The sequence below is a fragment of the Anarrhichthys ocellatus genome, unplaced genomic scaffold (genome assembly GCF_004355925.1).
Source record: "Anarrhichthys ocellatus isolate YVR2014 unplaced genomic scaffold, GSC_Weel_1.0 scaffold40, whole genome shotgun sequence".
Classification (NCBI taxonomy): domain Eukaryota; kingdom Metazoa; phylum Chordata; class Actinopteri; order Perciformes; family Anarhichadidae; genus Anarrhichthys; species Anarrhichthys ocellatus.
The window spans coordinates 2,904,874-2,920,280 of record NW_022280070.1 but is presented as its reverse complement, the minus strand read 5'-3'; the positions used below and the strand labels follow the sequence as shown (position 1 = coordinate 2,920,280).

Below are 15,407 nucleotides of genomic sequence, written 5' to 3'. Positions count from 1 at the left end.
TGATTCTAGTCATCGCTTTTCTATCACTCAGACATCCTGATCAAATCTATTTTGATCATAGGTGTGCCACTTGTATAGTCTATGTGGATAGCTTACACTAGATCTGCAGAAATCAGAAAACTGACAGGTTACTATGTGACAGCGTCGTACTCCACACACTTCTGTGTAAGAAGTGAGACCCCACACACTCTCGTCAGTTATAAACGTGATTTGGGAACGCAATCTCATCCATGCGTCCAAGGAGCGTCCTATATGGGAGGGAAGAGGCGGAGGAGGTGGAGAGCAGAGGGAGGGAGTGATGGTGAGAGGGAGAAATTGAATGAGAGGGGCAGAGCGAAACTGAGAGGAGCCACCACAACAAAACTTCTCCAACAATCAAGCAAGTGGAACTACAGACTGACTTCTCTCCTTTTTCTCCCCGCATGGCCGCTGAGTTCCTGCAATTATAACTTCAGTGTAAAGTTCTGGTGGCGGAGGCAGAGGGGGGGAGGGGGGGGTCTCCGCTTGGAAAGATGGACCATTTAATAAGGACCAAGTCGCGCAGGAGAATACCGCTATTTATTTGTATCCTGCTTCACGTGACGACGACACACACTGGTAAAGTATCTCGTTGAACATGAATGATGTGCTGTCCACTTCATCGAACATTATTCGAACGTTATTGGCGCAAAAGCATACTCTTTACTCTTGTATTTTTAAGTTTCACTTTTGGATCCCTCACAAACCCGCAAATGCAATTACGCACAAGTTGTTTTCTGTATGCGCACATATTAATTATCCGCGTTGTTGCACGGAGAAGCCCATTCGGGTTGATTTTGGCGTTTCCTCCTCCAGCTTGCGTTTTAATCGAACACATTTCAAAGCTTCTGAATTTGGACGCGTCCTTATTCCTTCCTGCGCCAGGTGAGCTGGAGGACGTGCAGCGACCCCTCCGGGAGATGATGTCACGTTTGCGTTTGCTTGTGACCAGCGTCGGTTTGCTGTGAAACAGGTTTAACGTTGGCTTGAGAAAGAGGTGAATGCCTGAACACTGACCGAACCGAGTAGATTAAAATTCCTGTCATGGATCCGTTTAATGTGCCCTCTGCTCACATAGGTCTTAAGTGAAGGCGCTTAGCACTAACACTCTTACTGACTTAGTTATGATTATTCTGGCACACTTAAATATCTTACATTTTCTATTGCAGGTGACTATAGCTCAGCTCATATTTCACACACTTTAGTCGCAGTATGTCTTGTATAGGAGTGAAATAGCTGGACTTTTTTTTTCATAATCCACCTGTAAGAAGAGGGCCTGGTCTCTGTCAAACATCTGTCACTCTCTGTCTGTCTATCACAGTGTCCACATTTGTAGCACTTTCAGGATTGTTCAGCAAGTGCTGCACCCATTTTAAGACTTCCCTTTTCCCAAGATAGCCAGAAACGGATCAGCTTGTGCATATATATTGTATGTCATTTGGCCCACTGCTATCTGTCACCCACACAGGTCTCCATGCCCTGTGGCTGTGTCCTATGTATCTCCAACCGGCAGCAGACTCTTGTTGCAGGTGTTGGGGTTTAGAGACTCCCTGGTGGAGCGACATGCCCCAACAGCAGGACTTAACCCTGGTCACCAGGAGTGCTTAAAGATGGCTCTTTTTTCCGCTGGTGGCTTTTCACATGCACCCACGTTATGGCTGGCAGGATTTGTTGGAATTGGCTGACATAAAGCGATGGCAAGGGGGAAGAGAGCCAACTGACATAATCACATTCATGTGGCTCAGCAGCTGTGGTGTCCAACGCTATCTAATGAGGGCCTGTGAAGTGAGGGGCTGAGATGATTTTAAAGTGCATGGGACATATGGCGGTGCTGATATGGCGGTCTCAGACACGTGCATGTGCTTGATAAAGTGTTTGCATCTGTGCGTGTTTGCGTGCATGTGTGTGTGTGTATTACAGTGCCAGAATGTTTTCCCATATGCTTTCTGTGTGTGTTCAGCAGAGATGAGAGGACTTTGTAGTCATGTTTGCTTACAGGAAGTGAGAAATTCTTGCACACGTCCACGGCTAGTTTCAGTTAAAATCCTCTGTTCTTTTGCCTCAACACATTTTTGCTCAGTTTTTCCTTTCCTTCTTTTATTTTTTTTCTGTTCCCGGGAATAGGCAGTGTTTGTTTTCATTCTATATGCCTTATCTCTTCTTTTACATCACCGTTCTCTTGCTCTTGCCCTGCCTCATCCTTGACTGGTTCTACGAGAGAGGGGAAATCGTGCATACAGCCCCCCTCACTGTGTCCCGTTTGATCGAGCCTCCTTGCCAATTCTGCACCAGACTCCCAAAGGAGGACATCAAGCCTTGTTCGCCTTTGATCCAGCAACAAATTAGTGGCAAAGCAAAACAAATGGAAAAACGCAGCCAAAATTAGCAGGATAGAGAACAGGAAAAGAGGAATTGTACGCCTGTTACAGCGCTAGCGTTTTCTTCTGTTTTGTGAGTTTGTGTTTCTGTCATGAAAACATTAAACATCAGAAGTGTCAGCCATGCTGATGTGTGTCCCTAGTTGCTGATGCTGCAAGTGCCATATCAAACTGCTCATCAGACTTTTTGATGAGGCAAACTGTTTGGAGTTCCCCCAAGTCTTTAAATATGTAGAACTTTTGCTTAAACACTTTATGGTGCCGGACTGCAATCTATAGTATTCAACACACATCTGGCTTCCAGAAGCTCGGTAAATCCCTTCCCCTCAAGCCTCTATGGCTCTGAGTTTCTCATCACTGGATGATTCAAGAAGCTTTCTGTGGGACTAGTTGAAGATGTTCCTTGTAGAATTGCAATGAGCAGACATCAGAGGGGCTGCCTTCTTTGCAGTGTCTACTTACATGTCATCTGCCTCTTTATCCCACTTTATGGGCCTCAGAACAGTTTTATAATAGCCATCCATCACATGCACTACTGTGGCAACAGTAGTAAAGCTTTCCCTCCAAAGCCATCTGTAGAGTCTCTGAAACAAGATGCTACCCTCAGTGACATCCGGACCTAGCTCATTGTTCAACTTCTCTGAACCTGCCAAGTGTCCTTTAGACACTAAGCTGCCCACAACTTGTTAAGAATTTCTTTAAAACGTCCCTCAGAAGTACAAGGATCATAACTTCTAAAGGAGCATGTGTATATACCTGTCTGACACAAGGCTGTGTGTGTGTGTAGCATTTAGTGTTATTCTTTGATTTTTGCCAGCTCTGGGGTTACACATCATAATAGCTGCCTCAATGTTATGATGTCTGAGAGACCAAATGACAGCTTGGGGCTGAAACTTGAATGGGCTTGGTCATGTGTACACTTGCATGTTAATCCTCTGTGCCTGAGGTATGTATGAAAATGTGCATTCGAAATTCTGTGAGCGCACTTGTGTTTGTATTTGTTGGGGTGGTGTGTTATGTTGCATATTTACGAGGACCTGATATCCTCAGAAAGATAAAAAGATGAGAAAAGATCAGGTCATTTTAAACCCCCACCTCTTAAAGTGAGTTTAGTTGAAATGGCGTCAGGCTAGGTTAAGGGGTCGGTGGTTATCATGCAGTGGAAATTATGGTTAGGGAATGGATTTGCTGTTGTCAGAGCAGTAAAAAGAACATCCTCACAAGTATAGAAGTACAAATGTGTCTGTGGAGGGCCTGTCCAGTTATGGGCTTTGAGGGGCAGGTGTTTTCTCTATGGGCCAAGCTGCTTTTGGCCTGTCGGCCCATCATGCTGTGAACAAACATGACGAGAACAAACTGTGGAGATTCAAGAATGTGGTGCTGATGTGATTTGGAAGGAAATGTGTAACCACATGCCACCAGAATCTTGCAGCTTCAACACCAAAAGTAACAAGACACTGACCCATATTCAGCAGGCATTTCATATGCATATGCATATATATATATAGGAAGAGCTACAAGGCAAGGCAATATATATATATATATATATATAAATATACACATATATATATATACATATATATATGTACATATATACATAAAATAAGATGAATTAAAGACTCAATGCTAGGCACTGACTGTTGGTCACTTCCATCATCGCTGTCATTGTCTCTTAATAATATTCATGACTTCATAACCCTTCAGAATATGTTTAAAGCCGTTCCCAGCAGTCGTCTATACAACCGCTGACTTGACTTGCTCCTAAACTCTCTGCGATAACTCAAACCAGACCCAACCACAAAGCACGTTCAGTGCGATAGCTATCACTGCCTCTCAGTTTGCATACTTCCAGCCCAACAAATGTCCTTATGTTACAGTAAATTTACATTTGTCATCGATGCTTCAATATGCTCTTCTTTGTTTCAATAACCTCTTTTTTTACAAGGAAAAGAGCAAAGTGTTTGACAGCTAAAATAATAGTGATTCATCTTGACTAGGTTAGAGGCCCAAAGTGCTGTTTTTTCCCCTTCTGTGGGTGTTATAATAGAGCTGCATATAAACAGCGTGTGCAGGTCAAACTAGTGTGAATTTCAGTACAAGCAATCTTATTCATCAATCTTATTTGTCTGTTCATGTGCTACATTTGTTCATAGCGTGTATTAGCTCTCCTGCACCTCACAGTGCTCTTGTCCACACACAGCGGTGACCCAGACAAAAGGTCACACCCACTGCTAATTAGATTAAGGCTGTTCTTCATGGAGCCTGAGAGAAACTGTGTCTTGATTTATTCAACCACTTCCACTGGATCTGTCTCAGATTTTTCATTATTTAATCACCATATGTGTGTTGCAGCTTGTCGCTTTTACGTTTTATGTAGAAATGCCCCGTCAATATGTTCTTTGGTATTTCAGAAGGAAAGCTGCTTTTCCTCCCCTCATGTCAGGGTGTGGTCCAAGATACTATGGGAGACTATCATTACCCAGATTCATTTTGGCTTCATTTCTCGTTAAAATTCCCGTTTCCAGGTGCAATCGTTTCTGACAGAGTGGTATTCTGTGTGTGTGCGAGGGGTCTTTTCAGGCTGAGCTGGGAGTGTAGGTGGTGTGAGTCATAAAGAATGTCTTCAGAGACATTTGCTTTAGAAACACAGAGCACACATTATGTCCATGTATGACCTAATTGGTGCTGAGTTGTATGACCGCTGGGCACGGAGAGACTGTGTCAAGTGTCACAAAAGCCAGAGAACATACACAGATGGAGACTGTTTGGTGGCATTTTCCGGGGCATAGAGCATAATCTGTGAGGTGGAGTGTTTAGCTCTTTTTCTGTCAGGAAGACTGTGGACAGCTCTGTTGCTGGACAGAGACGGTTGTCTCATTGAAAAAAGTACAAGAAAAAAAAGAAAAGGCAGAAATGCCAGATGTCGGTGAAATTGCTGGATATTTCAGCTCCTTCCCAGTTCCCATGTACTCTGACCTTTTGGTGTGATTGGAAAACACTCTGACTCATTAGTCCTGAGAGATTCTACGATGCTATATCAAACACGTGGAGCCATATCATTGAGTGGTGGGGGTACCGCGCTGCCCAGGCCGACAGAATAACCATCAAGATCGCAAGTTCTGTCAGTGGCCATACCATGTGTTGATCTAATTTACACTCAGCCTCTCGCTTCTCTAGAAGTAACATCATTTGACAGGTGAGGTCCTGTAAGGACACGACTACTACAAAGCCTAATGAGATGCAAGCAAAGCCTGCTCAGACAGTCAGTGCTGCAGGATAGGTAATGCTGCAAGCATTGGCTCAACTTAAGGTGACACAAATGGATCCAAAGCAAGGAATAGATAACTCTCTTTTATTGATTGCTTCATGGATCCAGAGTTTATATGGCCGCCTGCCACACGCTTGGGGTTTTGCTCTTGACTGCAGAATCACCGGTGGTGGTATTGATATGGTGAAATACAGGATACTCCACAGGAACTTGTTTGTATTCTATGTGGGTCATGCATGAATTCAACAAGCTTTTGATGTTGTTGCTCGCAGCAGATGTTGTTGCTTGCATCCTCTAAAGTCCAGCACAAGTTTTTCCCACGTTCTTTGAATCAGCTTCCTAAACTTTCTTCACAACAGTTTACTTTGCACACTTGGATGTGGGATGCCTATTATTCCCTGCATGTTTGACTGACAGATCATTGTGAATGCGGTTTCTTTTTTTTTGGAGGAAGTTCTGCTGCTTGTCTCAGATTTCTCCCTTTGGCCTTGTTGCACATCTTGACTGTTCTCTGTTGTCTTGAGAGTGTAAGAGGTCAACAGTATCCTGACAGACCGTAGCTGGAACAACAGGACAATGGTTATTTTTAAAACTCATAGTTGAGTTACATTGAGGCAGAAATGTACTTTATATGGTTCATGGGTTGCACTCACGTCTCATCTTTGGATTACTTGAAATTAATCAAAATATTTTTAGACCATTTTGTCAGGTGCTGCTCCAGACAGAAACCCAAGGATTCTGTATAATTAGACCCATGCTGCTTCAATTTAGAACTATTCAGCCTGTTCCAAACATCCCTGCCTTATGACCTCTCTCCCAGTGCATGAGTATGTATGAGAGATAGAGAAATAACAAGATAGATATTTACTGTGGGAGAGATTTGTTTACTGGATTCTGACCTTTGACTAAAACACCAACTTTAGACTTTGCTATCCCAAAGGAAATTGATTTGGAGTTAAGGCCACAACAGAGCTCCAAAGAGCTCATTTGGAGTTAAATATAAATATCAAAGACTAGGACCCAGACATGACGTAACATGCTAAGTAAACTGCTGTGCTTTGAAAGAAAGGCAGATATGTATTTAAAGGTGCTATATATGAGATTGGGAACATTTCTACTGCCTCTCAGCAGCTCTCAACATAGCGATGGCTCGCGGCTGCTAACAAGTGCTGCTAACGGCGGTAACAGTGCTAACGGCAGCAAAAGACGGGGACCCAGAGGATGTGTTCCATGTTCCACAACAACCATCAGCTGTAACTGCCGTATGAGGCCGTGCAGAGCAGCATCAGTGAGCTAGTCAGTGGGGCATAAACTATATGTAAATAAAGCTCAGAAAAGCTCGGATTACAACACACACAGAGGGAGAGAGACCTCATTCTCTGCTCAGGTAGACATTACTCCACTACATTTCTACATAGCAAATAGTTGTTTGCTGCTGTATTAATGCTCTGTAAATTGAATAAAGCATCTTTCAGCTTTTAGCTACAAGAATAAAAGAGAGGGCGGGTCTTTGTTCTTTGCCTCTGAAGTGGCAGTCTGATCAGGGCAATCAAGGATGCAGCTAGCCTTTTGACTTTATTTGCAAACTTAACCAGAATTGTCAATTTATTTTATTTCATCAGGGCAAAAAGACAAAAAAGCCTTCATGTGAATGTGAGAATGGGAAGTCAGAAACAATGCCAGTGTCTTGATTTAAATGTGGGTGACTTGTTTGTGACCTTTTAAAGTCAATACCTTATTCCTTGACATTTAGGTCTTTGTTCACTGTCACAATGGCTAGAGCAGATTTGAAAATAATCCCAAAAGACTGTGTGTGGCTGGGTTACTGGTGCCACTCGCACATATAACTGCCTGAGTTTTCTGTTGTTAGAAGCCAGCAACGTCTGTAATTATTTAATTTACACTGCTTCTTTATATAAATTCAAAATTCAAGCCTTAAGGTCTTAAATACCTTTAGATCTGTACCTAATGTTTTCTATTGTTGGAGCCTGGCTGTAATTCACAGCTTAACCTATTTACAACCCTGTTGCCATGCTAGGGGACTGGGCTCTCAAAGCTGCTTGCAATAAATGGCCTCTGCTATGCAAATAAATAATGCCATAAAATGTAACGTGGTGTTTTTCTGCAAGCAATGTCTGGGCATCGGTATACCCTCTCCACATGTTTAATTAACAAGGAGAATAAAAGGCCAGCTCTGTATGAGCGGCAAGAGCTACAGGAGGCAATTTGGGTTTAGGATCCTCTTTTCAGATGCCTGGAATGCTAAGTGCTGAGTTGCCCTGAAACGGCTCTCACTAGCAGCTGGTGGGAGTCTGGCAGCGCCAAAAAACTCTGATCCTGGCTCATGCTCACGGCAGCACTTTATCAAGAGAACATCTGATAACATGACTGCAAATAAAGCTCAGGCTCACTGTAATGAGAGGACCAACACTGGGAGAAACCGCATATCTACGGAGGCATTTGTTCATCAAATAAATCCCCAATCTTAACAAATCATAAGAGCCGTTCTCCTGTTTGTTATTAAAGTCAACTTGTTTCAAGAGTTTTAATGAGAATACCATCTGTTGATATTATTGCACCAATTGGCCTTATCCTGACTTGTTTCCAGATATTTAGACGCACTTTTGAAAACCACCTGAAACAAAGGGGATTGCATGGAGAACAAATAAAAAAATAATATTGGCAGAATTTAAATTTTTTTGTTCTTCAGGAAAATAAGCTTTTGAAGGTTCAATACAGAACTAGCTGATTTGTCAGAACAGATGTTTTAGCAGAGAGAATATATAAATCACTGATGTGCTTATTTGTGCCAGTGAAATGTTGAAATTGTGATGAATGCGATGCGGACATATTGTTGCTCTCTGGTACAGGTGTCAGCTGTCAGGTGTGCTGCAGTAGGATTATGGGTTAGACTGTGTACCACCCCTATCCTATAATAACACCCACACAAGAAGCCTGGCCACCTGCCGCCACATCTCAGAGGAGCCCGTCTCTTCCGACTCCTAGGAAGCAGGAAGCCTCCAGCCACACTAAACCCTGCTCTTCAGCTCGGTAACAACCAGCACTTAACTGAGCCAGACAACAAAGTGCTGTCACACTGGCAGAGATTAAGTGTTACACTGACATAACTAAAAACATGCTGCCACAGTCTGCCACAAGTTCCACCCTATCATAAGTCATTTTTATAGTTTTTCACACAATGCTAGAAACAGCAATAATAAGAAAGCAGGACATCCGCTTTTTTTAAAAGAATCAATATCTTATTTCAAGAGATATAATTAGCAACAGTCTGTGAGCGTGAAATAAAACGCACCACCATGTTTCTCCTATCTGCTCGATAAAAATGTGTAAATTGCTTCTTTTTTTTCCATTTCCAGCTGATCCCATTGATGTTCTGCAAGTGCTGGAACTGTCAGAGTACATGGACGGGGTGTCTCTGGAGACTGGTCTCTGCACCAGCAGGAGGGGCTTTGAGGAGCCGGACCTGGCCTACAAGATAGACAAAAAGATTCAGCTCAGTGCTCCAACCAAACAGATTTTCCCTGGTAGTGAACTTATTTGTCCAATGAAGATGTCTAATGATGGGGAAAAAAGCCCTGAAATGTGTCACTTTTGAGAGTGTTTCTTCCCTCAGTAAATCATTCAGAGATCTGACTTTGAACTCCCTTTTACCCCTCCTCGTGGGTACTCACTGCTTTCATGGGCAATATTTTTCATCATTATTATCTTCACTAAGGTCTCACTGGCAGTGGGTGGTGCCTTGCATGTTATATAATATCGGCTCCCTGCTGTTCTCTAACAGCTCCTCTCCTCTCCTTCCCAGATTCAACCATATTTCCTGAGAATTTCTCCGTGATGGCTACAGTGCGAGCTAAAATGGGCTCCCAGTTCTTCCTGCTTTCAGTGTATGATGACCAGGGGGTGCAGCAGCTGGGCCTGGAAGTGGGCCGTTCACCCGTCTTCCTGTACGAGGACCAGCATGGGCAGCCCACACCAGAAATGTATCCCATCTTCAAAAAGATCAACCTGGCTGATGGAAAGTGGGTAGTTTGAGGGCCTATGACGTCTCCATTAGAACAGATATTAATGACACATGTGCCTTTCTGTTGATTTGACTGCACATTGTATGTTGTGTGTTCAATAGATCAGGTTTACCAGCACTGTGTAATTTATATTAACTGTTCATGTATAACTTTCCCGACAGGGCTGATTGATAAAGCTCACTTCATGTTGTTGACATTGATCCTAAGGGAATAAGATGGTTGTGAAGCACTTGCATCAGTGATTTGACTTGATCATAGGAGTTAAGGAAATCAATCCTTCACACTCTCAGGCTCAAAGGCATTTCTGAATTGCTTGACTTGAAAGAGGTGTGAAACAGCTCTTTGCATCACTGATTCTGCGGGGCAACAGACAAAATATCTGTGTTGTTTCAGATGGCACAGGATAGCCTACAGTGTGCAGGGCAAGTCTGTGACCCTCTACCTGGACTGTCAGCGGAAAGAGACCCTGGATCTGCTGCGAGGGGACAACGCTGTAGTCAGCACAGCAGGTGTCACTGTGTTTGGGACACGGCTGCTGGACGAAGATGTATTTGAGGTAGGACATTATTTAAGCATGGGAGCCTCTGAAAGCAAGCGATTTACTTTGCTGTGTTCAAACAAATTTGAACACAGACCATGTACTGGAGAATACCGTTGCCAGCATGTGTGTTTTTTTGTGCATTTGTGCATTGAGGTAAACAGAATGCAATATATGAGGGTCAGTATCATGTGGACTTTGTGTTATTAGGTATAGGTTTAATCACAGGAGACATGAATGCATTACCATATACAGGACATCATATTGTTTATGATCTTTATAGTATGATACAATATATATTTGTGTCTGGAAAGTGGTGGAATAAGCTGAATATGAGTTGAATTTACGATCTTTATAGCTACTAAAGAAAAGATTTAAAAGTGAAAATCACGGTTCAAGGGGCTATGGGGTGACAGGGGTCTCCTGTCAATCAAGTGCTGCTAGAACAAAGCAATGCAGAGAAGAAGAGGGGGGGGGGGGGAAGGCTGTTCAGACATGCCCAGCCTCATCAAGCCAAGAAATTACAAATTCTCTTTGCTTTTTTGACTTGTCGGTATATTACTGTCGGCCAGCTGTGCATTTGGACATTAGAAACATGCTTGACTGTGAATGTGTGTTGTTCGGTAATGTCTTGTGATGGTCATCCTCTTGCAGAAAAAAATACCTGCTTCTTGTTCTTGTACACTTTCTTATTTGTTTAGCACTCAGCAGGAGAAGTGTATCACTGATTTAGTTACTGCTTAATTCATTCCAAATTGCGTCTACCAGAAAAATAAAATAGTTTGAACCTTTTTGAAGTTGAAGTACATATCTTCAGTTGAGGGCATTAGAAAATGTTTCCTGATGTGTATCAATATGCTGGGAAAACATGGAGGAGCAAGACGCTTCAAACTAAGCTCAGCTCGTTTTCTCAGCAGTAACCTTTATCGTCATGAGTCATTCTCTGTGCTTCCCATGACAATATGCAAGCCTTGCTCCATTGTCATTCCCAGTGAGGCTCCAGTCTAAATCTCTCGCCCACAGCATGACATAGAGATCAGCTCAAGCCCCTTCCCCTGTCATGCCCTCAGGGGTCTGTCTGCTTAGCAAAGGAGCAAGAAAGAAAATGAAAGACAGACAGAGGCATGAGGTACAGTCAAGTTTCTCTGTCCCCTCAGTGTCCAGAGAACATCCCACAGTTTGCAAAGGGTAACATACTATTAAACTTTAAGAGAGTAGCGAGGGAGGGTTGTTATTACTCCCTATTTGCCTAATAGACAGAAACCACAGCCTTCCTCACTTTCACCAGGAGAAAACCGGATGTCCATGGTCCTGACAAGTAAACACCTACTGCTTTTGGGTTTTGCGTGTGTAGTCAAGAACTACTTTCCAAACCTTACCTTCCCTATGACCTCACTTAACCTCAGCTGCCCCTCCCATGCTATAATAATAATAATAATAATAATAATACATTTTATTTATATAGCGCTTTTCATAAAACTCAAAGACACTTTACATTAAAATCATCATATATAAAAACTATAAGTTACTCTCAACTCCCTTCCTTCCCTTCCCACTCCAGTTAAGAAATGCGTCTCCTCGTGGGCTCTATAAATTTCCCTTTTCAGAAGCAATAGAGCTTGTTTCATTTTTTGGCCTTGCTCCAAAAACACTGCCTTGTCCTTATTCATCATCGTATGCATAGAGAGATATATGATGATACATTATTTGTGGTGATGACTTAAAAAGCCCTCAGTTCCATCCTTAGTCCAATCCATTGTGGTTATTGTTTTCATGTCGATCAAAATTTGCACTAAAATTGATTCTTAATATCTTGCTTTCTGTGGAGGAAGTGAAAAATCCTCAAATGAGCCATCTGTTTCAGATTTTTCATTGATACATGTGATGGTAAATATGAGTTTCAGTGTGTGCATTTGCAGCGTGCATTGACAGCTCTGTATGTCTGGCTGTGCATATCTAAGCATCCGTGTACATCCCGGGCGAGGCTGGTACCAGGGGAGGAGAGAACGCAGGCTGACCTCTGGGCCTCTGTTCCCAGGCCCTGGTTCCGGGGAGGAGGCTGGTGTTCTGGCCCAGTTCTCCCAGCATGGGAGCTCAGCGTGGGAGTATGGGGACCGTGGTCAGCCACTAATGTCTCTATTGCTTCCAGATTGCACTACAAATGACTACACAAGTTTGGTGTTCAGACTCAACATATTTGCAAACCTCAGGCTGTCCGCAAGTCTGGTTGTGCTCCTTGGCAGCTGCGTGCCCTTTGTATGTGCCCTCAACACGCTGACTGCTTAGACAAGATCCAGACCAGCGTTTATTTGTTGGGAAATTCAGATCCTTTCCATCTCGATTAGTACTGGAAATTAGATGTTTTTGTCACACTGTTACATGCACGTCGAAGCCAAGATCTGTTACACATATCATTCAAGGGCAGCTTTATTTGAAGATTTTGCAATCCCATTATTTTAGCACACAAGGTCTGTTCAAGTCGTCATATCCGGTAATTACTCATGTCTGATTGTGGTCAGATGTTAGGTTAGTCATGATCATCTGTTGCACTTTCAGCAAATGAGAAGTTTGGAAAATTCTGTTTTATTACAGTTGCTCCTTCACCCACACTAGATCGTGACTCACGCAAGAGCATACGTTACTTTTTAAGAGATCGAGATCTGACTAAGACACAACTGAGAGGACAGTACCTCATATAAGGTCTAGTTAATCAGTATGACTGTTGGCTAGCTGGCACCACCCACATTATTGCAGACAGCAGGGGAAAGCAGAGGGGTCACTCTCTGAAACACCAACGAACCTTTGCCAACAGCGCCATGTGTGACCTCATGCGGGATGTTTGCGAGCCATCAGAAATTTATGGATTCAGCTGAGGTGTTTTCCTTTTTCAGCAAGTCAACTAATGTCTCTTCAGATGTCCTTGCCCCGTCCTGAATGGAGAACGGCAGAGCATGCATGATTTTGAGCAGCACTTAACTCGCCGTGTGTTTCTAGAGGAGAGAGCCCCTGCTAGGCAAGAAAAACAGGAAAACGTCTCTGTGAAAGTGTTGCCTTTGATCTCAAATTGAGATTGGATTAACTATCCCCGTTGCCTTTCTCTCTCACTCCTATCTGTCTCTCACCTCAGAGTGCAATAATTTCCTTTTGGTTGACGCTGGCTTGTGGCTATAACAGTAAGAAAAAATGATAAATGGATAACAACTTTCATGTTTGATGTCATAAACTAAAGCATAATGTCCACAGTCATTCCTATGTTTACAGTTTTCTATACGGTGATCCAGACTTTGCGTAGACTTCTATTAATGATAATAAGGCGTGAGCTGTAGTAGAAGATATATGAGCTAGTGGCCGGTAACGGAGAAGCGATATGTTTTGATTTATTTCACCTCTGGCCACTAAAGCTTTATTAAAGAGATTACAATGGGACTATAATTACCACAACATCAAGCAGTTAATCTGACTCGATTTATTGCAAATGACTGCCCAGCTGTCCCTGGATAACATTTCACCAGGCAATATGTTTGCAATGGCCTGTCAGTTACATAGATTCTTATCGTTAATGTCATCTAAACGTTGTCAAACATCGTGCCAAGGGGCCGCCTGCATTTTGTTTTTATTGAATTACTTCCTGACTTGCGTCTCAGAGAATTAGCACTGCAGGTACAGGGATTTTCACTATCAAATAATCGGTTGAATATACTTTATATATATAGTAATATACTACTTTATTTATTATTTAACTTGTAAAATATCAAAATATTGAAAAAAGCCCATTAAAATGTGTTTGAGCCTAACTTGTTTTATAAATAGTGCTGTCTTAATACTTATTTTCAAGTAATACATAATTGAGAAAAGCATTTGTAAACCACTGTTTGGTATTTTACTTGACAATGTTGTGCTTTAATACATCAATTGAGAATTAATCGACTAGTTATCTCAGCACTACAAAGCATTATGTAATTATGTAATGTGCACAGAAGACTAGAGTGATGCTGAGATGAGTGTAAGGCCATTAAAGCTAACAGAGGCTCTGGGCTCAGAGCTGCAGGGCCCAGCAGTGCAGTCTCTGTGCATGTTATTTTATAAACACTGGCTATGCCTCTGGGGCAGGATGGGAAGTGAAAGGTCCTGACAGGGGGGTGAGAGAGCTATTTGACTGTTTTGTGTACACAATCAAGCCCCTCCTGGACTTATGGGAACACACAAAAAAGCAATAGTCAGTAGCGATTGCACCAGTACTGACAGTGTGATGATGCTACTGTATTATAATTTGCTTTACATCTAGGTATGCGGACAGTTTTGTTGTTCTCATAGTGTCGTTAGTGTCACACGTTCAGTCTTCTGGTCCATGAAATATCTCTTCACTGTGCTGTATAGCAGCAGCTGTATGTTTCTGTCAATGCTCCATTGAGAAGACTCCCCTGCCTGCCATTATGTACTACGCTTGCCTATCATTTCTGTCTGCTTTCTGGTTTATTTCAGGGAGATATTCAGCAACTACTCATCCTGGAGGACCCGCAGGCTGCTGCTAACTACTGTGTAAACTACATACCAGACTGTGACTCTGCTTTGCCCTACAACAGCAAATCCCTGGCCCTGCAGGAGGTCAGTACTGCCACCAACAGGAGGCAACGCCTACTAGAACAGTTCTACAGACAGCTGATAGAGTGGGGTACAGCTTCAGGTCACCTTAATTGCTTGCAGACACAAAGGTCCGGATCTCTCAATTCATTCTATTGTTTCATTGTGTTTTCCACATTTCCTTTGAGGCCCTGTGTTTTATAATACGTTTTAAGAAATATGATGAGCTAAAGTGGACTTGCAGAAGCCCTTGCTTCACAGCCAACCAGTAAAACGAGCTCAAGCATGTCCATCAATAGAGCTATGTGTCCCTAAGATAGGATTTACAAGCGGCCAACAGCCCCAGCCAAGAAGAGGTCTGAGTACAGTGCAAATGACTGAGTGTTTGCGAAAAGAGACTTGAGCGATTAAGATAGAACAGGCTATCCGTCAAAGAATAAGTGTCTTCTTTTAAATGCAGCCAGCAGTGGAGCATTCTTAAGGTCAGGTGCTCTCTCTCACACACACACAAACACACACACACACAAACACACTCACACACACACACACACACACACACACACACACACACACACACACAC

At 42.8% G+C, this 15,407-nt stretch overlaps 1 protein-coding gene across 1 annotated transcript in view; it reads left to right on the top strand.

Moving 5' to 3' along the window:
* The first annotated feature begins 335 nt into the window (after window positions 1–335).
* The window catches only part of col5a3a (collagen, type V, alpha 3a), a 45,755-nt gene continuing 30,683 nt past the window's right edge, over window positions 336–15,407 (top strand). The window contains exons 1-5 of the mRNA XM_031867716.1: window positions 336–597; window positions 9,042–9,209; window positions 9,488–9,704; window positions 10,101–10,263; window positions 14,728–14,850. Of these exons, the coding sequence (XP_031723576.1) occupies window positions 513–597; window positions 9,042–9,209; window positions 9,488–9,704; window positions 10,101–10,263; window positions 14,728–14,850 (756 nt within the window). The 5' untranslated portion in view covers window positions 336–512. The remainder of the gene's footprint in view (window positions 598–9,041; window positions 9,210–9,487; window positions 9,705–10,100; window positions 10,264–14,727; window positions 14,851–15,407) is intronic.